The sequence below is a fragment of the Microtus oregoni genome, unplaced genomic scaffold (assembly GCF_018167655.1).
Source record: "Microtus oregoni isolate MIOR12 unplaced genomic scaffold, Mior012 000012F_ref0000307, whole genome shotgun sequence".
NCBI classification, from domain to species: domain Eukaryota; kingdom Metazoa; phylum Chordata; class Mammalia; order Rodentia; family Cricetidae; genus Microtus; species Microtus oregoni.
Window position 1 is genome coordinate 47,611,102 of NW_024543071.1, and position 27,779 is coordinate 47,638,880.

At 49.5% G+C, this 27,779-nt stretch overlaps 2 protein-coding genes across 11 annotated transcripts; one reads left to right on the forward strand and one right to left on the reverse strand.

The window, feature by feature from the left end:
• The first annotated feature begins 89 nt into the window (after positions 1–89).
• On the forward strand, positions 90–14,039 carry Tkfc (triokinase and FMN cyclase). Of its 3 annotated transcripts, none has more exons than XM_041661710.1 (18): positions 90–114; positions 1,333–1,438; positions 5,007–5,196; positions 6,382–6,492; positions 6,584–6,765; positions 8,440–8,518; positions 8,822–8,911; positions 9,461–9,495; positions 9,571–9,655; positions 9,748–9,837; positions 10,469–10,585; positions 10,959–11,078; positions 11,242–11,379; positions 12,127–12,233; positions 12,336–12,439; positions 12,561–12,594; positions 12,704–12,793; positions 13,147–14,039. In XM_041661710.1, exons 2-18 carry the CDS (start codon positions 1,436–1,438, stop codon positions 13,306–13,308), a joined length of 1,737 nt encoding a protein of 578 aa, XP_041517644.1. In that variant the 5' UTR covers positions 90–114; positions 1,333–1,435; the 3' UTR covers positions 13,309–14,039. The 3 variants fall into 3 exon arrangements, with proteins under 3 accessions (XP_041517644.1, XP_041517643.1, XP_041517642.1); XM_041661709.1 differs by lacking the exon at positions 90–114 and adding an exon at positions 169–740; XM_041661708.1 differs by lacking the exon at positions 90–114 and having other exon boundaries at positions 776–1,438.
• Positions 14,040–16,140: 2,101 nt separating this feature from the next.
• LOC121454396 (cytochrome b ascorbate-dependent protein 3) lies at positions 16,141–27,718 on the reverse strand. Of its 8 annotated transcripts, none has more exons than XM_041661717.1 (7): positions 27,408–27,718; positions 24,052–24,118; positions 21,902–22,100; positions 19,593–19,801; positions 18,807–18,961; positions 17,958–18,114; positions 16,141–16,873 (listed from the first exon to the last, which is right to left on the reverse strand). In XM_041661717.1, the coding sequence occupies exons 3-7, from the start codon at positions 22,083–22,085 to the stop codon at positions 16,787–16,789; spliced, it is 792 nt and encodes a 263-aa protein (XP_041517651.1). In that variant the 5' UTR covers positions 22,086–22,100; positions 24,052–24,118; positions 27,408–27,718; the 3' UTR covers positions 16,141–16,786. The 8 variants fall into 8 exon arrangements, with proteins under 8 accessions (XP_041517651.1, XP_041517650.1, XP_041517645.1 ...); XM_041661716.1 differs by having other exon boundaries at positions 27,304–27,426; XM_041661711.1 differs by having other exon boundaries at positions 24,052–24,153; positions 27,408–27,423.
• Between the last annotated feature and the right edge of the window lie 61 nt (positions 27,719–27,779).

A 27,779-nucleotide genomic window follows, 5' to 3' on the forward strand; every position in this document is an offset into this window, starting at 1 on the left:
TCTTGGAGGACTTACGGAGCCCGAGGCGGCCAACCAAGCGACGTCCCGCCCCTGAGGCTCCGCCCTTTCCTTACCGCCAGGAGCAGCAGTACCCGGATGAGAGCGCCGGTTCGGGTACGCAGACAAGACCGGGCTCCGCTAGTCCGGGACGGTCCTTCGACACCCGCCGTGCACTCAGAGCCCGCCTGCTGGCTCCTTTCTCCAGTCCGCGCCCCTTCCTTCCTCAATTCTGCCTCTTTCCCTCCTCCATAGCTCCAGGAGTCCTCGGGGTTGTTTTCTCCCGTTTGGAACCGGAGGGGTTGCGGAGGACTAGAAAAGGAAGAGAGGTGACAAAGATCTGTGTACATCCCAGACTAGAACCGCGCTTTATTTTTGCTTAACTCTTCCAGCTCCTCCAGTTCCCTCGAATGCCCTCAACTGACTTTAGAACAACCATCATGAAAGGGCCCTCTACCTAGATCACCTGCCGGCACTATTAGTTGTCCCTATTGGGAAACAAATTCCCAACGCAAACACAACGCCGGCATTTCATAGCAAGAGCCTTAATGACCCAGGTGGCCAGTGCAGTCAGCTCTGCAGATCTAGACCCCAGGCTTTATCAGACAACCTCCACGTCCCCACCCCCACAAGGAGCAGCAGACGAGGCCGGAAGCATCTGCAAAATGCCAGCGAGGATCAAACTATTATTTTATAGGAGAAGCTGAGACCTAAGGAGATCAGTTTAACTAAAAGTCTCCCTAGTAAGTTGAGGCAGAGATGGGTGGAGCTAGGTCTAACTGGAGTGATTTATACCTCCGATTTCCCTAGCTCGGACTCTGCCTGACTGAGAACTGGATGACCAGTAGGAACATTAATTAGGCTTTGTAATAAGACTAGATGTGGGCTCAAGACCTGCCTTTTACCAGTAAAATCTTGGACAATTCACTAGAGCTTTCAGTGGGTGTTCCCAAAGTAAAATAAGGTCACGGGGCTGGCTTGATCCTGGTGTGGCCAGCCAGCAAGGTGAAGATCTTTGTACATCTTTACCGTTAGTGATAGCCATGTAAGATATGACACTATCTGTGGGTAACTTTGCTCCTTGATGAAGGAGTGGGTGCTGCTCCCAGGCAAAGTGGCAACCCTGTGCCCAACATGAGTTGATCTGCCTTTGGGCCAAGTGTGGGTGTGAACCTTGGCCAGGCCCACGCTGCTCTCCATCCCTAGCCCATGTATTAGAGTTTGGACTTGGATCAAAGTCTGAGGCAGCTCCCTAATTCCTAAGGCACTGGAAGCATGATTATGCCAGTTGACTGCCAGGGCCTTCCACAGCTCAAGTCCTTCCCGCCGCTGCAGGTGCTGCCACTGCCTCCACCTGAGACCAGTTAGCACTCAATTGGCCACCCTCCCGCAGCTCAGAGCAGAAGTGTGAGCTCAGCTGTTTCAGAGCCTCCCAACCATGGTGAGTCCTGGGGGGGGGGGGGGACTACAGTAAAAGGAGGACCATGGGGATCCTCTCTCTGGGCACCCTGAATCTCCCTATTCCCAACTGAGATGCTCTGTCTGCTGGGGTTCAGAAGTCAAGAGTTTCAGTTTGTATCTTCAGGCTTGATCCCCATTCCCCTTCCTGCAGGCCACTGGGCCAAGCCAGGTCTGAGGCTGGCCCGAGGCACTCTGAAACCTCTACAGCTAGGATCTCAGGCATGCATTTAGATCAGAACAACAAGTTACTTGCTGTCATAAGTTGCCTTACTAGTCGGGGGGAGGGGCGGGGAGGGACAGGGACCGGAAAGAACAATCTGGTGTCTGCTCCTCAGCCCAGGCATGTGTGGGCTGCTCCCAGAGCAGAGAAATGCTGTATGGGAGGCTCACAATGCCCCTGGGCTCAGTTTTAAAAGTGCTCTTCAGCAGATTAGGGTTCAGATTTCAGCCTCACTCCCATCACCTGTGTTACTACTAGGCAGAAGGCTTGCCCTCTCTGAGCCTCTCCTCTCCCCCACCCCCATCTGCAGTGTGGCTGATTAAGACCTGCTACCACGTTGCTGTGTGTGTGGCTCAGACTAGAATCTTAGTGGCCTCACATCGTACCTCCCCTTTCTTACTTTTCCTTCCCTGGTGTTACCGAGAAACAGGAATGGCTCTAGTGCAGGGATGATTGGGACTCTCTGGAAGGGCGGTGGTGCTGGGGACTAGGCTTGGAGTTGATACAATACACAACTTTACAGGATGCAGCGGGCCCTCCTTCCCAACACTGTGCCTTTCTTAGGACGAGAGCTCTGGCACCCTGTGTCTGGGAAAGCAGCAGGCGGTTGAGATGAAGCGGGCAGCTCCAGGCCCTTGCCGGCTGTGTAACTTTCAGCACCATCGTTTGTTGTGCTTCAGGCTCCTCTTTGTGCTCATCTTTCCTCCAAGTGGTCATTGGGGAACTGCACATGTTACTAAAAACTTCGAAATAGTCTGGCTCTTAATGCCTAAGAAATGGAGCCCATCTTATTCTGCTTGCTGCCTATTGACCCGGACTACTGCCCTCACCCTTAAGCAGGTGCTAAGGCCTGGGCCCTTGTTAATTGGAGGAAAGCTTGGCAGGGGACGTCAGCGTTCCATTTTACAACTGGGTAGTGGCAGGTTCAGGAAGGAGGCAGGAAGTGCACTTTGCAGGGACCTGGGCCAGCTGCAGACCAGTAGGTGGCACCAGCAGCCTCCTCAGGCTCCACTTTGAGTTCTACTCTTCCTGTGCCTCCCGAGGACAAAGGCAGGGCGCTGCGTCCCAACCCCACAGCCGTTGCTTAGCTAGCTCCAGCTTTTCAAAGCCTCTTCACAAAAGGGACTATAGGTCCTTTTCAGTGAGCTTTTTCCATACCGCTGGTCCAAGCTCTACTCCAGTAAATCGCTGTTTCACAGCGGAAGACTTGAGCCCAGAACAGATGTGTCCTCCCTGAGTTCTCATAGCTAATGACAGGCAGGAGTGGACTTTGATACCAAGTCCCAGTGACTGTAGAGTCCGAGCTCCCAACTACCCTAGTCCCACATCGCTCCCTTCTGGCTGCACTCCCCGTAAAGACTCAGTCTCTGGAGTTCTTAGGCCAGCCTTTAACCTCCCTCCTAAGCATGACCTAACTTATCACAGGGTAACTGCCCTGTCAGGGAGAAAGACATTCTAAAGAGAGACAGTTGCACACCCCTCCCCCAACTATTAGATAGCAGACTGTTAAAACAATACCCTCCCCCCCAGAAATTGGAATTTTCCCAGGAATCTCATGCTGGGGAATGATAAAGACTAAAGCCCTGGTGCTAGTCATGAGAAACTGCGAGGAAGAGATCTCACACAGTTCTGACAATGTTTCAGATCACCTTGCCAGAAAAACAAGAGCAGAGAGTGAAGGGTCAGTGATGGGCAGACCCACACCTTGATCAGGAATGGCTAGGCTTTTTGTTTAAGGGTTGTTTGTTGTTGTTCTTTGTGGGGTTTTGTTTGTTTTGTTAGTTTTTCCAACAGGATTACTCTCTGTAGACCTTGTAGTGCTGAGACTCAACTCTGTAGACCAGGCTGACCTCGAGATCCACCTGCCTCTGCCTCCTGAGTGTTGGGATTAAAGGTGTGCACCAACACCACCAGTTTTGTTTCAGTTGTTATGTGACTGGGATACATGGGTCTCCTGTAACTCAGGCTGGCCTCAAACTTTGTACTTTGTTAGCTGATGCTAACCTTGAATTCTCAACCCTCCAGCCCGAGGATCACAGGCACGTGCTACCACACCCAGCTAGAACTGCTAGAGTATTCATACCTCTTGCTCTCTCTTGAAGTCAGTCCCCTGAGGACAGACTTGGAGAGGGGGAGTCACTGGACTTTATTTGCTCCTCTTCCCAGCGAGTGCACATTGACTAAATCTCCTTTCTCTGCTCTTTACTGCTGTTTCTTTAATTGGCCTATTGAGGACTTTTAGCTGCATCTAGTTAGGGCTAGCAGAGCTGAGGCTCTGACCCGAATCACTCCCTTAACAAGATTCCTCTTGTGCTTTGTGAGGTCTCTGCCTACCTCTTCCTGCCAGCCCCATGTTGCTTGGGTCACGCTGATGCTTCTTGGAGCCACTGGTCTATCATACACCTCCATGTCTTGGCTTATGCTTCCTTTTGCCCAGAGTAGTCCCCACCCCTCGTCCCAATGCTTACTACATATTTCCTACTTATTCTTCATAAAGAATTCCTGGGTCCCTTCAGGAGATTGAGGTCCCTTTCTTCTGTGCTGCCATGCACATATGTATCGCTCTCACATAGCATGTAAAAATGATACTCGTGGGGCTGGAGAGATGGCTCAGCGGTTGAGAGCACTGACTGCTCTTCCAGAGGTCATGAGTTCAATTCCCAGCAACCACATGGTGGCTCACAACCATCTGTAATGAGATATGGTGCCCTCTTCTGGCCTGCAGGTATACATGCAGACAGAACACTGTATACATAATAAATAAATGAATCTTTTTTAAAAAATGATACTCGTGATCCCATGGAGGGCAGGAATAGCATTCTGCTCTCTGAATATGCAGGGCCTAGCACTGGGTACTGCCACGCTGCATGAGAGATCCAGATGGAACATGTAAAGCCTAATTGTAGCTGCTGATGGCTGTGGGCCTGCTCATGCCCTTCCTCCATCGCAGGAGTCTCAGCCTAAAGCTTACCTCCTCCTCTGACAGAAACAGGCAGTGCCCCAACTTCATTATTTTTTCCTGGTGAAGACATAAACTCCCCCAATTGCTTTTCATTGACAGTGTTTCTCGGGATATACAGAAACCATGGTACAAAAGGCTTATAAATTAGGCACTGGATAAAAAGTTGAAAGTTGAGAAGTCACAGGCATATCCACCTGGTAACAAAACAATGCAAGGTATACTGTGTCCTCGGAATCCCTCAGCGACTTCTGTAATTCCTTTCCCCCAACATGAGATTCCCGAGGAAATGTAGCGCAGCAGTGTTGCTGGGCAGGATGAGGGTCCCTGCTGACCACACTCTGAACTTCCTCTTGCTCTCCTCCACAGACCTCCAAAAAGCTGGTGAACTCGGTGGAATTGTGTGCTGATGATGCCCTTGCTGGGTTAGTGGCCTGTAATCCTAACCTGCAGCTCCTGCAAGGGCACCGTGTGGCCCTGCGTTCTGACCTGGACAGCCTCAAAGGCCGGGTGGCACTTCTTTCAGGTGGAGGTTCAGGCCATGAGCCTGCCCATGCCGGTGAGTATCTTGTGTTGATTGTGAGGGTTACAGGCCAGAGCAGAGTAGGGATCCTGGGAGATTCTCTGTGCTAGTATGAGGTGCCAGACAGACAATGCTGAGGCCAGAGTTAGGAATGTGCCCAGTTTCCATCCTCCCACTCCTGGCTGCCCCAAGGTCAGTCACAGCCTGTCTTTGCATCTAAATTGTTACAGCTCTAGAAATGCAGGGTTGAGCCAGATAATCTGTGAGGCGCTCCCAGCCTAAGAAGTTGGTGATTGCAAAAGTCTTCCTTGCCTTTTTTTCCAATCCTCCTGACCCAGCACCTCCATGAAACTTCCCTGACTCTGCCAGCCCAAAGCAGGATTCATCAGCATCTCTACCATGTCTTTTCCTACCCTTGAACCATCCTAGTTGACTTCCTGTTTGGTGCCAGGGATATGAGCCTCGTTAGGAGCCTTCCCCAGGGCTCAGACCTTGTGTCATCTGCACCTTTCCTGTCCATCTCAGTATTCCGTCTATTCATCCAGCACGTATTAGCGAGCCTGCTGTACAGCCGGCCCTATGCAGAGCACACCTGGTGTACCTGCCGTACAGCCGGCCCTATACAGAGCACACCTGGTGTACCTGCCGTACAGCTGGCCCTATACAGAGCACACCTGGGAGTCAGCAAGACCCTGCCCCTGTGAAACTTTAATGCCCCACTCCAGGAAGACAGATGTGAGTAAGAGCAGTTCGGAGAGCCTTAAGGGATTTAACATACAATAGAATGTACAATGAGGGGCAGGAGTGATGACTCAGTGCTTAAAAGCACTTGTTACTCTTGCAGAAGACCCGGGTTCAGTTCCCAGCATCCACATAGCAGCTCACAACCATCTGTAACCAGTTTCAGGGGACCCTCTGCCCTCTTATGACCTCCATGGGGACTAGGCTCACACGTGGTACATACACACACATACACACACTTGCAAAATACTCAGGAAATCTTTTTTCAAAAGCTTTATGTAAAAAGAACAGGAGGAAGACCAGAAAATGGTGGGAGGGGACAGAGTTCTTTAAGGTTGGAAGTCAGGGGAACCCTCCAAGATGACTCCTATGGAAGGGTTAGCCATAGCACAAGCACACAGTAGGAGCTCAGAATGCGGGAAGCCCCAGGGATAACAGGTGTAGATGCTACCCAGCAGCCTTACCTCTCTCCATCTCCAGGTTTTATCGGGAAGGGAATGCTGACCGGGGTCATTGTAGGATCCGTGTTTGCTTCTCCAGCTGTGGGCAGCATCCTGGCAGCCATTAGAGCTGTGGCCCAGGCAGGCACAGGTCAGGTTTGCATATTGGAGAAAATGCTGTGGATGGGCACTGTGGGGTGGGTGGGGGCAAGGTTAACGGTACCACGTTACTGCTCCTGCAGCGGGCACCCTCCTCATCGTGAAGAACTACACTGGGGATCGACTCAACTTTGGATTTGCCGTGGAGCAGGCCAGGGCCGAGGGCATCTCTGTGGAGATGGTGGTGATCGGGGATGACAGTGCCTTCACTGTTCTGAAGAAGGCCGGCCGGCGTGGCCTGTGTGGCACCGTGCTTATCCACAAGGTTAGCCTCCAAACCCTGGCACCCCGAGGCCCCAGTCATTTCTTTACCCTGACCTACCAAGTCCCCACCATTGTCTCAGCCATTAAGTCTAGATAGAATGAGGCATTCTCGTAGACCAGTTCCCTTTCCTTCCTCCTCCCTCTCCTAATCAGTTGCCCCTTCCTCACACGTCTCCCGGAGCAGCATGGATCCTCCTCATATCCTGTTCTTCACTTTGCATCACGGCTTTTACCTTCCCACTGGGCTCCTGTATCTGTGTACTGCACTCCTGCCTTGCCAGTCTGTTGCCCACACTATCCCCAGGGTGTCTTTTTAAAATGCATATTGATCAGCGCTCAGGAGGCTAAGACTGGAAGATTTTAAACTTGAGGCTAGCTTAGACAACATAGTGAGACCGTGTGTCAAAACAACAACAAAAATGTGTATTGTGCCCAATTTTCATCTCACTGAGAGCATCTTGGATTCCCATAGTCAACTCAAACCCCTTGGTTGGGGGTGCCCACTACACTCCTTTTATTTATTTGAGGCTGGAGAGGTGGTTCAGCAGTTAGGAGCATTGACTGCTCTTGCAGAGGACCTGGGATTCGTTGCCATCACTCACATGGTAGGTCACAACTATAACTCCAGTTCCAGGGGAGGCCAGAAGAGGGTATTGGATCTCTTAGAACTGGAGTTACAGACAGTTGTGAGCTGCCATGTGGGTGCTGGGAACTGAACCTAGATTCTCTGAACGAGCAGCAAGTACTTTTAACCACTGAGCTACCTCCCTAGCCATTCATCACCACACTCCTGTCCCACCTCATCAGTCCTGACTTCACTGCCCAGCACCCCTTCTTTCCCCGTATGTTCCATAAACACAGGGCTCTCCCTGTATCTGTTGGGCTGGAGCTCACCTCTGTGGCTTTATGTACGCCATATCTGTCCCTGCAAAATCTTTTATTTGGTCAGCCTTCTGTGTCCTGGCTCAGTCCTGACATGTTCCATGTGGTCCTCTTCCTGATCTCAGCACCCTGAGCTACTGAGAAGCCTTTCTCAGAGTTCTCTCAGCCTCCTGATCCATGTGCCATCTTGAGTTAACTTTAAATGTGTGTCCCTGCTTCTCTTCTTCAGACTCCGAGATCCTTGAAAGCAAGTCTTCCTCTTTTCTTTCCAGCTCAGTAGATTGTTGGTGAACTGAGTAAGAGGGTGGATGAATGAATGGGATAAGTAAATGGAGCTAAAGTGTGCGCTCTGGACGAAGGAGATCTAGGAATCAGGAAACTGATCAGCAACAGCTGTGTGACACTGACCTGAACAAATCACCTGCCGCCTTATCTAGGATCATTTCTCATTCTGGCTCCACTAGACTGGAGTGGGGGGGAAGGAGGGAGGGAGAGAGAGAATGACAATATGTGTATGTGTTTTGCTGGGAATGTGCTTTATGCATGCCAGGCAAACCTACCATGGATCCACACCCTCTTCCCCAAACAGAAACTCTTGAAGACTCCCAGCAGCTATGCTGTAAATAAGGAGAGGACGTTCTTCTACCCTAAATGTGCTGGACCACATTTAGTGTAGAAATCCTGAGATTCTCCCTCCCAACAAGAAAGTTCTTCCCAGCCTCTCTTCTGCTCCCAGTGATCCAGTGACTCTCCACCCACCATCCTCGTTCTCTTTCTCTCTGGGTGGCTACAGGTGGCAGGTGCTCTGGCTGAGGAAGGTGTGGGGCTGGAGGAGATCGCAAAGCGGGTGAGCCTGGTCGCCAAGGCCATGGGTGAGTACCAGTTCCAAGGATGGGAGGATGTGGCAGACCTGGGGATTCAGAGCAGGCTCCTACCAGCTATACCAGAAGCCTTCCTGTGTTTCCCTAGAGGCTGGGGGAAGGTCCCCTGTGGAGGCCCTGGAGCCTGGAAGCCTTAGGTACCAGACTTTGGACTCTCTTCATCCCTAAGATGAAGAGTTGGGCAGCCTGCTCACATCCTGACACCTGCTGCCAACATGCTTCATTGTCCCTAGGCACCCTGGGGGTGAGCTTGTCCTCCTGCAGTATCCCTGGCTCATGCTTCATTCTCCCTAGGTACCCTGGGGGTGAGCTTGTCCTCCTGCAGTGTCCCTGGCTCCAAGCCCACCTTTGAGCTCGCAGCTGATGAAGTGGAACTAGGCCTGGGTAAGCCTATGGCGGTTGTGCCCCAGCCATTCCTTTTCTTTGCCTTGAGTTTTGCCCACCTTTAAGGTCCTGAAGTTGTCTGCCTGATCCTCCCTGCTTACTTAATGTCTCCCAGGAGGTCTCCGGATTCATCGGTGGGCACTTAAGGCACAACCTAGACAACCTGCCTAACTTCTCTCCACTTTGCCATCTGTGCCCAGGCTCTGAACACATAGAGCACCATGTTCCTCCTACCTCACTTCCCCCACATCATCCCATGTACTCCTCCTCAAGCCCCAGTGTATAGCCCTATTGGTCCAAAGGACACCTTGTCTGTCACTGACATGTTCAACTTCTGCCCATGGGTTTCTAATACAATAGGCATTAGTGTCCTATGGCCTTTGACTTCCCAGCTGGCTCTGCAGCCACACCATGTGTTGTCCTGTTTTTCATTATTCTTTCCTTTTCTACCCACTGTCCACACTCGTTGTACCCAGCCTTGTATTGAACACTTTGTGTGTCATTGATGAAAGCATCTAGCCAGCCAGTAACGGCCACATCTCTCCACAGGGATCCATGGGGAAGCTGGTGTTCAGCGAATAAAGGTAAATAGATTCCTTGCTCAGCCCAGCCCAGTCCTGAGGTCTCCCAGAAACACTCACTCCTGCTTCTTCTGACAGATGGCACCTGCTGAAAAGATTGTCACTCTCATGCTTGACCACATGACAAACACCTCCAATGTATCCCATGTGCCTGTACAGTCAGGTGAGTAGCCTTCAGTCCCCAGTCTCGAGCCCCTCCTGCCCCTCTGCACAGGCCACCAAAAGTCTTACTGAGGTGTCATCAATTGTCCACAGGCTCTTCAGTGGTGCTGATAGTCAACAATCTGGGTGGCCTGTCTTTCCTGGAACTGGGCATCATAGCTGATGCTGCCATACGCTTGCTGGGTGAGCCCACACTACAAGAGGACCTGTAGCCTTTTTTTTTTTTTAAATTTTGTTTTGTTTTGATTTTTGAAACAGTGTCTCACTAGGTAGCCCTGGCTGGCCTGAACTCACTGTGTAGACCAGACTGGCCTTAAACTCACAGATATCCTCCTGCTTCTGTCACCATGCCTGGCTCCCTTAACTCTTTGAACCTGGTTTGAACCTAGGTGTAAGATAAGCAGCTGAGGCAGTGTCCTATCATGGCCCAGAACATCAACTGAGCAATCACGAGCTTGAGTTAAATTGTTACTTTTGCCAACTGCTGAGGTTCTGAGTGTGGGAGTAATAATAGCAACACCTGCTGTATAGGAGGGTTATGAGGATTAAATGAGACTAAGTATATGTAGGATGTCTGGTGCCTGCTAAGAACTCAGTAAATGAGAACTGTTATTTATCAGTCCCTCCGGAGGGCTATCTCCAAGGAATGTGGTAGTGGGCTGTCACTGAGGGATGCTTTGGGGAAATGAGGTCATTTCCCTGCTCATCACAAGCCTCGACCTGCAAGGCCCTTGTTTTGCTGTTTGGTTCCTTTTTAAGATGCTCTGTGGTAGTTCCCTTTCCCACTTACAGGCTTCTGTGCTTGGCATTGCAGAGGGCCGTGGGGTGAAGGTCGCCCGTGCCCTGGTGGGTACCTTCATGTCAGCACTAGAGATGTCTGGTGTTTCCCTTACCCTGCTGCTTGTGGATGACCCCCTGCTGAAGCTGATAGGTAAGAGAGATCTGGAGCCTACAGACATTGCTAGAAAGAACCATCATTCATCCTCAGGCTCTAGCATAGAGACCACATTAGGGCCGATGCTGACAGTCTGGTTCTAGACCTGTAAAGATGCTCTTTCTGGCTTTTTGCCTTCACCTCTCACTCAACTCCGTAAATTTGGTATTGGTGTCTTCCTCACATCTGCCTTACACTCTCCCCAGGAAATGCCCACCCCCCTACACTCAGTATGCAACAGATACTCGGTATAGTCTTACTGATTTAGGCTACCTTCTTACAGACAGCTGAGGGAACCAGTCTTCAGGGCCAGGTAGGAAGTCCAGCCCCTACCTGATCTTGTCTGAACAAGTTATGTGGCTGCCTCTAGATGCTGAAACTACTGCAACAGCCTGGCCTCACATGGCCAAGATGTCTGTGACTGGGCGGAAGCGGATCCGAGAAGCTCCCACAGAGCCTCCAGAGGCCCCTGAGGCCACTGCAGCAGGAGGTACTGGGCCCTGCTGATGGAGAGCCAAGAGTCCTTGTGGTCAGGACTTTGGCTTGAGCACCAAAGGGTATATCGGGACCTCGGTACCCATACCTCTCACACTGGTCAGGTTTGGCTGTGAGAAGGTCCAGCGAGGCCTCTGCATCCTGCCCTCCCTTTCTAGGTGGAGCAGCAAAGCAGATGACGCTTGTGCTGGAGCGGGTGTGCACCACCCTGATCGGACTGGAGGAGCACCTGAATGCCCTGGACAGGGCTGCTGGTGACGGGGATTGTGGCATTACCCATAGCCGTGCTGCCAAAGGTTGGCCTCTATGGGATGCTCAGGGGCTAATATGTGGCATACTATCTCTTACTGGACATTCCATGAGTTAGTTTCTAGAACATTAAGGGGCTTTCATGGAGCTGCTACCTTCCTTTACCAAGGGGCATTTGGCACCTCGCAGCTTGTTTTCCCAAAAGAAAGGAGTTTCCCATACTACAAATGGGAAAGTGATCTGTTCTGCTGCCCTCAGCATTCTCAGATGCCCACATCACCAAAAGCCCTTCTTCAGCCATTTAAGAAAGATGCATTCAGCTTGGCAGTGGTGATGTGTGCCTTTAATTCCAGCACTCTGGAGGCAGGGGCAGGCAGATCTGAGTTCGAGACCATTCTGGTCTACAGAGTGAGTTCCAGGACAGCCAGGGCTACACAGAAAACCCTATCTCAAAAAAACGATAGATAGATAGATAGATAGATAGATAGATAGATAGATAACATAGACAGACAGATACAGAAGGTAGGTAGGAAGGTAGGTAGGTGCATTCAGCACCATTTAAGGAAGCCAAGCACTATTCCTGTCTCCATGGTTACAAAAATGCAGAGTCACGCAATGGTGGCTCATGAGGATTTCCAGGTCAACCAAGAGTAATGGGAAAGAGAAGAGAAAAAGGAAAGGCAGAAAGCACATCTCTCAGTAAAGAAGACCAATCAGGAAAACACTAGCAGAGACCAGGGAGAGAAAAGGAAGTGACAGCACCTCTGAAGGGCCACCTGTCTTTCTGCATGCAGCCATCCAGGGCTGGGTAAAGGAGGGCCCAGCTCTAGCTAGCCCTACCCAGGTGCTCTCCAAGCTGTCTGTCCTGCTGCTGGAGAAGATGGGAGGCTCATCTGGCGCAGTGAGTAGAAGCAGGCTCTGGAAAGGCAGACGGATGGAGAGGGATGCGGGTTTGGCTGAGTGCTGGCCAGCTCCATGTACTCAGCATTCTGGTCCTCCTCAGCTCTATGGCCTGTTCCTGACTGCAGCTGCCCAGGCTCTCAAAGCCAAGACTGATCTCCCAGCGTGGTCTGCTGCCATGGATGCCGGCCTGGAGGCCATACAGAAGTGAGCCAGAGCCCTGTTTTTTAACCCCAGGGGTGTGTTGGGGAGGTAGTTGACAGCTGCTACCTGCTCCCAGCCAGACCCTGTCCTCACACCAAAGTAACCTCTTTGTTCATTCTTTCAGGTATGGAAAGGCTGCACCAGGAGATAGGACAATGGTGTGTACTCAGGGTGTGGCTCCCTTTGCCCCTTTTAAGCCTACAAGCCCTAAAGCTATCCTCAGTAGCAGGGCTTCTTCTCAATCTCCCTCTCTCTGACCTTGTCCAGCTGGATTCTCTGTGGGCAGCAGGACAGGAGCTGCAAGCCTGGAAGAAGCCAGGAGCCAGTCTTCTCCCAGTCCTGACTAAAGCAGTCAAGGTGAGTGAGGCTCGACTGGACAACCAAGGAGCTGCCAAGCTCCAATCTAAAGCAAGTAAAGGGTCTTTTCCACCTTGATTTCCACCTGTATAAAATAAGGGCGAACAACCTATCTCAGAAAGTGTTATATGGCTAGGGAGATACACTGAGCCTAGCCTAGTACCTGGGCTGAGGCTCTGCAAATAGTGGCCCCATTCCTTGCTAGAAGTAGATGAAAGGTGACCTTTCCACTGAGCGATGGTACAGAGATTTCTGACAGAACAGGACAAAGGGTCCAAGATCAGATTTTCAGGGCCCAGTGGGAAAGGAAAGGCCTACTGTCATGTACTTAAGCCTACTCCCACCTTCCTCAGAGTGCTGAAGCAGCAGCTGAGGCCACCAAGAACATGGAAGCTGGCGCTGGAAGAGCTAGTTACATCAGCTCCGCGCGACTAGATCAGCCAGACCCTGGAGCAGTGGCAGTTGCCGCCATCTTCCGCGCCATCCTGGAAGTCTTGCAGACGCAGGGAGCATAATTGCCTTTTTCCTCCTCAGCTCCTCTCCCTGTTTACTTCCTCTTGCCTTCAGATGGTCACCTTATCCCTCACTCACCCTAGCACCCATCCTCTGCCATCCCTCCAGAACTGTTCTGTGAACAGTAAGTGGCTGGCTGGGTGGATCATATGCCCTGCCAACACTGCTCTTCCTCTTCAGGAAAAGGCGTCCCTCAGGTCATGTTCTCCCCACCCCATCCAGCTCTGAATGTCAGTGATAAGGCTTTTCCTGAGTACAACATGGCCTCTAACTGGGTGTACCTATTTGATTTCAATACTCCAGGCCTCATCCTCTGGAAGGCCTCTAACACCCAGTCAGTGTGTGAAAGAAAACTAATAAAACCCATTGAAGCCACAAGCTGCTGCCATCATCTTTAGGACTTCAGCCCTGGTTACCGTGGCCATGACCCATCTCTTGGCAAGCAGTTCATCAGCTGTGCTCCAGACAATTTCTGCTCAGCTGGGCTGGTTCCATAGGGACTCCCCTTTCCTGTCCCAGCACACACCATACCAATGCACACCAGATTGGCACAAAGGCTTGTCTCTGTACTAGATCTACAACTGATTCTTCAGAAATTACATGGGCATTGGGTTCCCCAGAAGAAAATGGACTCACTGTGTTTGAGGCTCTGTAATAGTTCAGAAGCTACAGTCATACCAGCCCCAAGGTCTCTCTAGAGCAATGGTTCTCAACCTTCTTAATGCTGTGACCCTTTAATTACAGTTCCTCATGTTGTAGTGACCCCAACCGTAAATTATTTTCTAATTTTGCTGTTGTTATCATAATTAAATATTTTTGGAGTTAGTGGTTTTTCAAAAGGGTCACAACCCACTGCTCTAGAGCAGTCATTGCCTCTACCCCGACCAGGTGAAAGACTGCCGCCTGCAACAGCATACGCAGTTCACCACAGGCACGACACCCTCAGCGTAGAGGTGATTCCAGGCACTGGCAGGTCATATCTATGGAAAGTCTGGCTCTGTTTTATGTCAGCTATGGGAACTCATGCCCATGTTTGGCCAGTTGAGATCTGTAAAATTCAATGATACCCACCTCAGGCCAGCAAGATGGCTCAGTGGGTAGAAGCCTGAAGGCGAAACAACTTGAATTTGGTCACCAGATACCATTAGGCGGCAGGAGATAACGTTGTCTTCTGGCCTGCACACGTGCTGTGCATGAGCATGGCTGCACATGGCAATGGTAGCCATCCCATAAGGATGTGAAGACTCGGGTGAGGATTAGGGTCCTGGGCAGCCTGGTGTTCTAGCGCTGTCACAAGAACAGGTCATACCAGCCCCAGTGCCTGCACTGGCGTCAGGCACACGCCCCTCCTGTGTCACCATCTCTACAGTCACACTAAGAAAGGGACCCCATCATCTGTGTTCTCAGATTAGACCCTCTGGGCCTAGGGTCTTCTGTCAGCCTGCTCCATCAGAAGTCCCTGGCAACAAAGCTGGTTATCAGCATGCACAGATATATGTACCCGGCAGAGAGGACTTGTGGGTCCCAACTCTGCCATCACCCAGCAGAGTGACAGTAGATCATTCTTCTTGCCTGTCCACCTCCACTCCTTTTTGAATCTCGTTTTCCAGACTTTAAGGCAGGGAACACTCCTTTCATTAGGAGTATATACCCTAAAGCCATTCATTATGAAGGACACCCACCCAAATTTAAGTAACATGCATTCCAGAAATACAATCATGAATCTCTGGTTGGCCCTTCTTATATCTGTAAGGGTCAAGCCTGTCCTGAGGCCTTTGTAAATTGCCAAAACTCTCAGTTGAATACATTGCCGCACCAGCAAAGGCTTCTGTGTTTCAACAGAACTCCTATGTTTGAAACTTTATTTCTAATGTGATGGGATTAAGAGGTGGGGCCTTGAACCCAGCCTGGTAGCAACCCTTTAGTCCTAGCACTCTGGAGGCAGAGGAAGGCTGATCTCTGTGAGTTTGAGGCCAGCTTGGCCTACATAGCTAGTTCCAGGCCAGCCAGTGTAGTGGTATTTCGTTTGTAATCTAACAAAGTTTGCCTGAGGATCAGAGAGCAGAGCTAAGCCACAGTTAATCATAAAGGCCAGGCAGTGGTGGCACACACCTTTAATCTCAGCCCTCAGCACAGAGGCAAATGGATCTCTGTGAGTTCAAGGCCACCCAAGGCTGATTCAATCAGCTAAAAGAGAAACAGCTCACACAAAGGTGATCCCAGCATTTGACTTCATATGCCTTTAATCCCAGCACTAGGGAGGCAGAGACAGGAGTGATATGGCTGGGTGGAAAGAGGAATATAGCAGGGGGAGACAGGAACTCAGATTTAGTCTGACGTTTTGTAGAGAGTGCATTCAGTCTAAGGATGCATAGAGACAGGGATCGCCATTTCAGTTTGAGATAGAGGTAAGAATTAGTGGCTGGCTGCTCTGCTTCTCTGATCTTCCAGCTTTCACTCGATAGCTGACTCCAGATCTTTATTATTAAAACCAATTAGAATTCATGCTGCAAGCCAGGGCTCCATAGTGAGATCCAGTCTCAAAAATAGAGGCCTTTGTAAGTGATCAGGGGTAAGGACGGGCCTTCTGAATGACAGGTACCTTTTTTTATTTGGTTGGTTGGTTGGTTGGTTGGTTGTTTTTTTTGAGACAGGGTTTCTCTGTAGCTTTGAAGCCTGTCCTGGAACTAGCTCTTGTAGACCAGGCTGGCCTTGAACTCATAGAGATTCGCCTGCCTCTGCTTCCCGAGTGCTGGGATTAAAGGCTTGTGCCACCATTGCCCTGCCGTTTTTTTTTAAACTACCCAGTCTGGACAAAAGAAAACACCTTCAAAGTTTAAAAACACATTTAATAAAAATCAGATTCATGAAGAAATAGAATACCCACTCGTGAGTAAACCAGGGGAGCTGGTCTCGGTCAAGGTGCTCAGCAGTAATAGCAATGGTGTGCAGGCTTCATCTGGTCAGCAAGTTCATGCCAGCCCTCCTGCCCACTTCTGGCAGCGGGGTTGAAGTTCAGCCTGATCACTAACTGCAGCAGTGCAGGAACCCCCAACTCCTCCTATTGTCTGTTAAGTACAGCAGTTTGCAGCTGGGACCTGGCAGGGCTTATCTGAGGAAGTATGAAGTGCCACAGGCCAATTCAAACTAGAGGGGCAGGACTCCTCCCTCTTCCCCAGTTTCTATCCAGGAGAAGAGCAAAGCTCACATTCTGGCGTTCTACGGAGGAAGGCTTGATGGCCTTGGGTGGGGGGAGGCAAAAGCACCCAGTATTCAATCAGGAACACCTTTAAAGGCAGGAGTGGCTACCAGGACTCTGCCCAGCAAATTGCTTCATAATGCTGGCCTCAATTTCATAGTGGGCTGGGCCGTGTCAGGGAAGAGCGTGACTAGAGGAGGCAGGAAAGCCCATGCCCACAAACCTCTGTTACTCATCACTTAAGACTCTAAGGTCAGGCTGTCTGTTCAGGGGAGAACAGTTTACCAGGGCTCATAGGGTTGCCTGAGGGGGGCAGGCATGTAAGTCACAGGGAAAGGGCGGGATCCAGGCAGCAGCTGAAGCAGCAACTAGAAGAGGGGGAGCCACATGGTCACAACACACACACCACAGCACATCAAAGTGAACAGAGCAGTTCAGAGTGACTAGCACCTGGCTACTACAAAGCCTCTCCTGCTGCTACCGTCCCGTTAGTTACCTCCCACATCTCAGCCCTCCCAAATGCACATCAGGGCAGAGCAGAAGCCTGCCTAACCACAAAACTGCTCCCACAGAGAGCATGTATGGACTACATTTGAGCCTTAGCTTCTACCACAGCCCAAGGAATAGTGAGGAGAAAGCAGCCCAAATTCTAAAGACCAGCAGAAGAGACATGAATGACCAAGGCCCTTGAAAAAATGCCAACAAGTCAAAGCCATCAAGAAAAGCAGATGGACATGAAGCAGCTGGTAAGAGCGGGCTGGGAACTGGAGTAGTAAATTTGGTCTCTGGCCCAAGAGAGGTCTGTTGCTGAAACCAACCAGGAGCCCCAAGTACAGAAGAGCTTCTGAGAGAGCAGAGACTGCACCTCCGACTGTTCCCGCGAGCCCCTGCCCGCTTCACTCCCTGTCGTGCAACAGGGGCTGGAAAGAAGGAAGAAGCACAGGGATTAAAGCCATGACCTTGAAAGGGTCCCTGAGCTTCAGGACGCACACCAGGCTGGAGCTGCCTCAGATAGACCCTCACCCTGCAGGGTGAGCCCAGCCAAGCCACCAGATCTTTCAGGGAAGCCCAGAGTCCCTGAGACTGGTTCATAGCACATCTTCCCACATCTGCCAGAGCCTCAGTGGCCAAGAACAGGCAAGACTGGCTTTCAGCACCTGATGTGTTTGACTAGACTAGCCTCAGAGCTGGCAGAAGGTCACCAGGCTCAAGCCCTTCGCGAGTCACTTCACAAACCCAGGGACTCCTACAGGGGAGGGGAACTTGGGAAGTCATTGCAGGCCTGGCTGCTCTGCTGCCAGAATCCCCACCTGCCACTCAATCTCCACCTTCAAGCGGCTTGGCTTTCCTCCTGGCAAAGAGGGTCAATCTTCTCAGTGAGGTGCAAAGCCTTCCTGGGTCCTTCCCTAGACCTGGCCTTACCCCACCTACAATGGGAACCAGTAGCCATACCTGTCTGTCAGTCAGAGTGCCTGGATCTGGACGCTTCCATGGTGAAGCCAGAAGAATATAGAGAACCAGTAGGCCAAAAGTCACCACCAAGATTCCAGTACTGTTGGCAAAGACTGCCTCACCAGGCAGGCTGGAGTAGGGCTTGGTTGCATTTTTCCTGAAAATGACAAAATACAGGGCTTTTGAGAGAGTTTCTAACTCTTATTCCCCTATGACCTGGAATTAACATACTGCCTAAGTTCTACCACAGTGACAGGCAGGAACTTCGCAATGCTTTACCTGTGAGGAAACAAAGATCCTAGTGAAATGAACTTGCCCACATTTGTATAACTAGTACATAGCACAACCAAGATCTAAACCCCAGGGCCCATTTCCAATCTCATTTGCTGTTCACTTTACTATACTGCCTCGAAACCCAGGACCACAATGGTTGGTTATACGGGCTCTGAAGGCAGAGTACCTAACTCAATTCCTACTTCTGCCATTTACTGGCTGTAAGTTACTTCGTGCCTCACTACACACTTCTTTAACAAGGTTTCACAATGGAGACATGCCTGACTTGAACTCACTAAGAAGACCAAGCTGACCTTGAACTCACAGAGATCTGCCTGCCTGTAGTGCTAGGATTAAAGGCAGGCACCACCTTGCCTAGCTCAATGTTGTAGGTGACAAAGGTGGAGAGCTTAGCGAGTTCCTGACAAACAGTAGGTGCTGTGTCACTTAATGCTCAGTAAGTATTGCTACCTTTCCAGAATGGACTCAAGCCCAGAGCCCATGATTACAGGATGCATCTCCTGAAGCCTCTACTCCCTCCCATGTGCCCTAGTTTAGAGGCCCCTTAGAACTTACAAAACAAAGAAAAGCTTCTCATTGATGCCAGAAATAACAGATGTGATGGATAGGGAAAGGATGCAGGCTCCAAAGAAGACGTGCACAGGTTTCAGGAGGCTTCGCAGCCACTGAGATGCCCAGGGCAGAAGAAAGATGGCAAAGCCCAGGAACCACTGTGGATACAAGGAAGGAAGTCTCTGGTTGAATCACTGTCCGGACCATCTACCCTCCATGTCACATCTGTAACTCCTGCTGGCCACTGTCCCCTGGCTCTTCTTGTTCATCTCAACCATTCCCACCACGCACAGCCCCAATCAGACCATGCCTCACTGTGACCTGCCCATTTCTATTACACAAGTGTGTTAATGTAACTGGCAACATGTGTGTGAAAGGCTTACAGCAGTACACTCAGAAAACCTAGTTATCCTCGTTAGCCTTGGATTCCTGCTAGTCTTGGTTCATAAATAATTCAAGCACAGGACTGGCATTGAAATACTGAAATCATTTTTAGAATTGCTTTGGTTCAAAGAAGGAAGAGTGGAGACAGGAGAAAAGGGTGCACTGGAGTCAGCATGACACGCAGGATGACAAGTGAGGAGGACAGACGGGCAGTGTAACAGGTATAAGGAACAAGATAAGAATAGGAACCCCAACTCTCGGGGCCACTTGAATAGCTGAGTCTACAGGATATGAGGCCCTCACTAGGCAAATGGCAGAGAGACTATTTGGAGCCAAGGTTAATGAAGCCACACCCAGAGCCTGTGATGCCCACATGGACTTAGAAGGAGGGCAGAGGGCACCTACCTGGCAGGCGAAGAAGACGACAGTGGTGATGCCCAGCCAGCTATGCAGGGAGTAGAGGTGTGAGATTTTTGAATGGTTGTGGAACTGAAAGACAGCAACCAAGCCCACAACAGTTAAGGTGAAGGCCAGCAGGTGCAGCGTGGCATGGAGAACCTTCCAGGGTAGTTTGGGCCCGACCCATGACAAGGGCAGGCGGTACACCAGCGAGGCTGCAGGAGAGAACAGTCTCAGAGCGTGGCCACACCACCTCACACTCCCCTGATGTGGCCCCACACAGCCTCTCGACAGGGAGAAGTGTCAGGACATCAACTCCTGCCCCGAGTGGTTACTTGTCAACTTGATATAAACTAGTTATCTGAGAAGAGGGAGCCTCAATTGAGAAATCCCCCTTCAACAGACTGCCTGTAAGCAAGTCTGTAGGGAGTTTTCTTTATTAACGATTGACATGGGAGAGCCAAGCTCACTGGAGGTAGCGGTCCTGGATGGTAGAGAAAGCAGAGAAGGAGAGATGGCTCACTGGTCTTCCAGAGGACCTGAGTTTAATCCCGGTGCCTACATGACAGTTCCCAACCATCTGTAACTCTAGTCCCAAGGGGATCGGACACCCTCTTCTGGCCTCCACAGGCACTGGACACACAGTGCACAGACATACATGCAGGCAAAACAATCATACACATAAAAATAAAGATTAAAAAAATTAAGAGAAAAAAAAAGAGCAGGGTGAACAAGCCATGAGGTGCCATCCCGTATACTGCTTTCCTCCACAGTCTCTGCTTCAGTTCCTGCACTGGTTCTCTTCATGCAAGACTAAAGATGTAAGGGGAACAAACCTTTCCCTCCTCAGGTTGCTTTTGGTTATACTGTTTTACCACAGGAATAGAAGCCCTAAGACTACACTAACTAGTACATGCCATCTTCCCGTTATTTGTGGAAGGCATTGGCCAGGAACTAAGATGAGAAGGGCTCGGAGGAAGAGTTTTCTGAACTGCCCTGCCTCAATCCTGAATGCAGCTCTGTGGGCTGATAAGCACTCTCTCCATGGTCTGATCACACTGCATCCATACAGCCAAGGGTGGTTAAGAATCTAGGCATAGCCCAGTGGTGCTGGCCCACGCCTCTAATCCCAGCACTCAGAAGGCAAAGACTGGTGGATCTCTCTGTCTCGGGAGTGGGAGAAATAAAGAACCCAGACACGAGACCTGAGGGTGCAGCTCAGCACCTGTCATGTGGAGAGGCTGGGTCCAGTTCCACTCCAAACACCACCAAAAGCAAAAAGTGAAAATCTAAAGAGCTCAGGCAGAGAGATCCAAACCCAGCACCTGCTTCTTAAGTCTGTTTCCTCTTCTGTAAAATGGACACAACTACAGAGCCCAGCTCACAGACTTGCTCTAAGAACAAAATGGATGCCTGGCAGCGGTGGCACATGTCTTTAATCCCAGCCCTTGAGAGTCAGAAGCAGATGAAACTCTGTGAGTTCAAGGGCAACCCGGTCTACATAGTGAGTTTAAGGACAGTCAGGACTAAATAGTGAGACCCTGTCTTTAAAAAATTGAAAAAAAAAAGTTAAAAACAGAAAAAGAAAAGTTTCAAGGTGCAAGGTGCTTAATAATGAATGACACCCAAGCTTGTCCTGTAGCCTCCACACACATACACACATATGCACATGCATATGCATACAACAAACACATCATAAGAAAGTCAGGAACCAGAGGGATGATGTATGAAATATGCATGGTAAGTGACTTTTGCCAATGCTATCATCATTCCCATCCTACAACCAGGGTTCACTTCCCATGTTACAAGACACAGATTTGAATGCATGGGGCACAGATGGATCTTTTACTCAACTGTCATACAGGTACCTTCAATTCCTGGTCTCTAGAGCAGGAGCTAAACTGCGGTGCTAGGCCAAATCTAGCCTGCTGCCTAATTCTGTGAATAACGTTTTATTGGTACACACTTATACTCATGTGTTTTATGTGCTTTCCATGGCTGTTCCCATGATATAATGGCAGAGCTAAGTAATTGCAACACATATTACAATCATACCATTACAAAGCCTGAAAAAATTATGGTCTGGTCTTTTACAGAAAGTTTCACTGACCCTGTCTCTGAATATCTGTGAAGCTGTTCCTACACTTTCCACTTCTTCCCAGTAATGATAGCTGGTCCGATTGGAACAGCCCAATTCACCCTGCCATGATAGTCCCAAAATGAACACCCCAAAATATGACCCTTGGAGAGAATTAGTGCTGCCCTGCTCAGGGCTAGGCTCTATCAGCCCCTCACACTGTGAACGTATTACTCACCAGCTCCATAGAGCACCACCATGCCAGAGATCATGAGCACTGGGTGCCAGTTGAACATGTGTACACTGCCATCCCAGGCGAAGCCGCCACGCCAGTACTGCATCCAGTAGGTGATGAAGAGGATGCACATGGATCCGAGGGACCCCAGCACCATGCAGGTCATGTAAAACCGTCCTGAAGCCATTCTGATCAAGAACTCCTAGAAGAAGCAGAAGTCAAGTATCCTGGCTAACCATGGTGAACCCAGACAGCAGCTAAAGGAAGTAACATTGACCTCCCTTTCTGCCTGTGGTATGGAATCTTTCGCTTCAGTTCCTCTGTCCCCAGATGGCCTCATTGTTGAGGTAAATTCACAATGAATGAGGCCCCACCCCTGCACCTGGCAGGGCATTGACCAAGCATGGAGCTCCGGCAAGATGCCAAGGCCCTGGGCTCACATCCTTGGTATTGATTAGCCTCCCCACACAGAACCAGAAGGTAAAAAAAATGACTGTCACACCCAAAAGGAACAAATCAAAACCCTAAATTCCTAGATCGCAAATTCCCAGGCCCTGGGTTCCAACATAAGGCAGCAAAACCACAATCCAATGCAGGGAAGCACATTCTCAGCTGCAAACACCTTCAACAAAATGACTGGGTGTGGGGCTGGAGAAGCAGCTCGGCGAAGATCACTGGCTGTTCTTTATAGAGGACCTAGGTTCAATTCCTAACACCTACGTGGTGGCTCCCAACAATCTATATCTCCAGTTCCAGGGGATCTAATGCTTTATTCTAGTCTCCATGGACAGACATGCATATGGTACATAAACAAATATATAGGCAAAACGGCAAAACATCCATATATATATATATATACATATACATATACATATATTTTTTTTTCAAGACAGTTTCTTTTGTAGCCCTGGCTATGTCTGTAGACCAGGCTGACCTTGAACGCAGAGATCTGCCTGCCTCTGCCACCCAAGTGCTGGGATTAGGTACAAGCCACCACCACCTGACCATATATATAAGTTTTTTTTTAAAAAAAAAAACAATAATTGGATATGAAGAATTGTAGATGGCAAAGGTTTTTGGATTTGGGAATGTTTCCATGTTACATGTTTTGAGTGTTCATTTTTGGTGACCAAAAGGTTTTAGGTCTGGCCAGGCATGGTGACACATGCCTTTTATCCCAGTATTTGGGAGGCAGAGGTAGGTAGATCTCTGAGTTAGAGCCAGTCTAGTCTACGGGGTGAGTTCCAGAATAGCCAGGCCTACACAGAGAAACCCTGTCTCAAAACCAACCAACCAAATAAACAAACAAAAACCCCAAGCCAACCAACCAAACAAGAACAATAAATAAATAAATAAATAAATAAATAAATAAATATAAATTTTAAAAAGCACCAAAGCCAAACCCCAAATTTTAAGTTTCAGAATCTTCTGAACTTAAGCCAGGGATGCTCAATCCCTAGCATTATGTCACCTGTGAGAAAGCTCTGTGTGCTCTCAATTCTGTATAAAAAGGTCTCCCTTACAGAAGATGAACTCAATGGGGCCTGGCCTCGACCCCAACCCTCCACTCCTATCCTTGAACTGAGGGCACTCCCCCTGCCCTGGGCTGGTCTACACCTGAGACTTACTTCTGCTTTTTCTTTTCTGGGGAAAGTCCAGAGGAGAAAAGGGGAAGCAAGAATTCATGGTCTAGAAAGCGATTATTTTTAGATTTCTGCCAGGAACTAACTCGGTTTTCAGGCTTTCTCTAGTGAATAATTATGTCACGAGCAGTTAGTCTTAAAAAACAGGCAAGGGACTATATTTGCAGCTCAGTGTCAGGGGCTTGTTTAGCATGAGCAAGTCATGAGTTTGATTCCCAGTCTCTCTGCCTCTCTCTCTCTCTCTCTGTCTCTCTCTGTCTCTCTCTCTTTCTGTCTCTGTCTCTCTCTGTCTCTCTGTCTCTGTCTCTCTCTCTTTCTCTCTCTCTCACACACACACACACACACACACACACAAGGCCAAGCAAGTAGGCAAAGACTTCCAGTCTGTCCCCTGGGCTTACACCAAGAAGGTAACTATGTGGCCTCCTGATATTGAGGACCATCTCTCTGGACCATGTAACAGGAACAAGAGCCAATAATGCCAAGGAGGGACAATACCCAAGTTCTTACCTGCAGACCCCACAGCTGAAGCTCACAGAAGAGTGGTCTGATCTCTGATTTTCACAGTCTGCGTGCCCTGAGGAAAACACTTAACATTGCAAGACTTGTTCTCTGAAAGAAAAGCATGGCAGTAAAAACCATTAACTGAACACTAGCTACAAGCACTAGAAACACTTATCCCTCTTGATAACTCTGTGAGGACTATCACTCCAATCCTATACACGGAGAAATTAAAGCTTAGACGTACTGTAAGTATCTAGCACCAGGACCAAGCAAGTTCACAGGAGCTTCAAACCCTTGTCTACTTGGCTTTAAGGCCTTAGACCTTTCCCCTTATCCACAGGTTATAAGATCAAGACAAAAAAAAATGTAAGGACATTATTGAGAGTCAAGCAATATAACTTCCCATTTATTACTATCCTAGAATGAGAGAGAGAGAGAGAGAGAGAGAGAGAGAGAGAGAGAGAGAGAGAAAATGCTACATGGTGTATGTGCAGGCATCCATAGAAGCCAGAAAAGGGTGCTGAGTTCTCTGGAGCGGGAGTTCCAGTCAGTTGCGGACCACCCAACCTGAGTGCTGGAAACCACACTGCGGTGTTGTGCAAGAGCACCATACGTTCCTAACCACAGAGCCATCGCTTCAGTCCCATCATAGGATCTTTATCCTAACTACTAACAAAATCTAAAGCTAGCTAGGCAAAGTTGTACCTATGCCACTAGCTACTCGAGAGGCTGAATCAGGAGGATCGTTTGAGTGCAAGAGTTCAACACTAGTCTTAGCAACACAGTGAGACCAGCTTCCCCAGCAAAACCTGAAGCTCCTGGTCCCCATGCACGTCCAGGCCTATATTTCATTACATTTCACACCACGCCAGCTATCCATCCAACCAGCAGCAGATGCTGGGCCCTCACAAGGTGACCCACATTAGTAGCAATCTCCGAGAAAGGGATAAGGGCTAGAGAACAAACACATTTCATGGCTGAGCTACTGGGTCCAGGGATTTGCTACCCAGCCTCAGAGCTGCTTTCCTTGATTCATGAAAGGGCAAAAGAGGCTTGGGATTACCAAGTGTCTGCCTAGCACAACCTCCATTCCTGCAGTGAAATGCTCCAGTCATCTGACAATATTGATTTTTGAAATTTATTTTTTTACAAAAGAAAAAAGGAGACAGTAGCCCCTTTAGCCATTGTCCATTCCCACTGCTTGAGAATGTATTCTACAAAATATTCCTCCTGAACACTGTTTACTTCACCCCTTGCCCTTGTAATAAACTGCACATATCTTCTATACTGAAAGTTAGACCTAGGAGTAGTGCTTCATACTTATAATACCAGCATTCCAGAGGTAGAAAGCAGAAGAATCAGAAGTTCTAGGTCATCTTCAGCTACGTGTATATAGTTGAGGCTAACCTAGCCTCTATAAGACCCTCGCTCAAAAACAACAATGAAAAGGCAGGGTTGGGCATACAAAGAGAAGGCTCAGCAGTTAAGAGTGCATATTGGCTTTGCAGAGCACCAGAGTTGAGTTCCCAGTACCCACATCAGATAACTCACAGCAGCCTACTACCTCAGCTCCAAGGGAGTATCTACTTCTAGACTCCTCAGGCACCTACTCACTTCTCTCTCTCTCTCTCTCTCTCTCTCGCGCGCGCGCTCTCGCTCTCTCTCTCTCTCTCTCACACACACACACACACACACTCAAAATATATTTGAGAAAAAAGAAAAGGGAAGGCAAAAACAAGAAATCAAAAGGGACTGCATCCATCCCCCTTACAAGCCCTGGGTTACCCCTTTGTGGCAGACTTAGAACAGATGATTAGGACACTTTTGTGACAGAAGGCGGGAAAGTTATATTGCCATCTACAGTTCACAGATAAGCCCTCTCTTTTCCTAAAATAGCAAAAGCCAAGGAAAGAACACATGGAAATGCTGAGACGAAGAGCGTTTGCACTGAGCAGTCTGGACTAGGATTTCAAGACATGCTCACCATAGCTGAGCCTCCCTCCTGTCCTCACTCTGCCAGGCCCCATGCTCAGGAGGGAGTCAGGGTTTAGGGTTTAGAGGGCTTCCAAGTCTCTATCACAATTGTGCCATCCATTCTGGGCTGGTGTGATACAAGAGCAGCCAAGAAGAGTTCAGTGCTCATTAACACTTGATGGACACTGAGGTCTAAGCTTCATATGATTCTTACATTTCACCCCTCCCCCAGCAATAGTTTAACTGTGTAAAATCCATTCCGGGTTAGATGCGGCCAATGGGGTGTAGTTTATATATCCTGGGTTAAGAAGTGTACCTAACATCTATCTCTATTTAATATTTTTATTTATTTATTTATTATGTATACAATATTCTGTCTGTGTGTATGTCTACAGGCCAGAAGAGGGCACCAGACCTCATTCCAGATGGTTGTGAGCCACCATGTGGTTGCTGGGAATTGAACTCAGGACCTTTGGAAGAGCAGGCAATGCTCTTAACCACTGAGCCATCTCTCCAGCCCTTTAATATTTTCCTCAATCTCTAGCTAAAGGATTCTCCTAGGCTGGGCTAAACCAGAATCAGTCCCAGGGGTGAAAAATGAATCTTCCATTCAGTCCTCCTTCTCAGGAGCTGTATTCCAAATACACTGTTACTCTCAGACTAAGGGGCAGGGTTTGCTGCTCTCTCCTCAAAAACGGAGGGATATTAAGAATCCTGGAGACCAAATTCCGAGTTCGAGTTAACCCGTATCTTACAATTCAAAAGCACTGCAAAGTTGGGATCCAAAGGAGAGTGACTTGGTCAAGGCAAGTGGCAGGCCTGGTACAGGCACTCAGCAACTCAGCAACTCCTGTCCTCAGTTCCCAGAACTCAATTCCAAAGGCAGCTCCTCCAAACTGCAGGACTCAGGAGTGAGCGACCTATATATAATATTCTACTCAGGAGTGTAACTAAAATCCACCCTAGCATAAGGGCTCACGGCTCCTTCATCTTCAGACAGACCTATTCGAGACACAAGGGGTATGACGCTGACACCTTTGGTCAGCTTGGTTCTAGAAAGTTTTAGATATGACGCCTTCTTTCTGAAAAGCGTTGAAGCCTCTACAAACATCACCTGCGGTATGGAAGCGGAACGGAAAAGTGTTCAAGTCTTAAAAGGAAAAGCAGGCTGAATGCCAGGTTATGACAGAGCGAAGCGAAGAAGCAGCGGAACCAACACTGGGACCCATGTGCCGGCTCTCCCAGCCCGGGCTCTTTCTCACCCCTAACCACACAGTGGGTCACCTCGGGACCAGGTCTCTGCGACTCGGCGACTCGTCGGTCGCAAGTCGCTGCCGAGCGCGGGAGTCGCCACTCCCCGGGCTCCTCCAGGACGTTGAAAAACTCACTTTCCGGCAAGCCTGCAGTCCACGGGATTGGCTACAGAGGGCGCTGCCTGGGCTTTTATAGGCTCGGGCATTTCCGATGGTACGCGAGGGAGTCTGGGAAATGAAGTTTGCGTGCTGAGGAGTGCGTTCCCAGGCAGTTTCTGACAGGATTCCTAGAAGTACTGCGTCCTGTTTGCCTTGTCTCTAGTCCCACCCCATCCCGAGAATATTAATGCCGGGGCTCACAGCCTCTCGCCTGGGGCCTGCTCTCGGCAAGGGTGAACGGGAGGACTCGGCGGAGGGTAGGGGCCTATGGAGCGAAGGCCCAAACACGGCGGATAATTAGCTGTCTACTTCCGGAATTTAAAGTCGGCTTCCGGAAGCCGAGGCTGG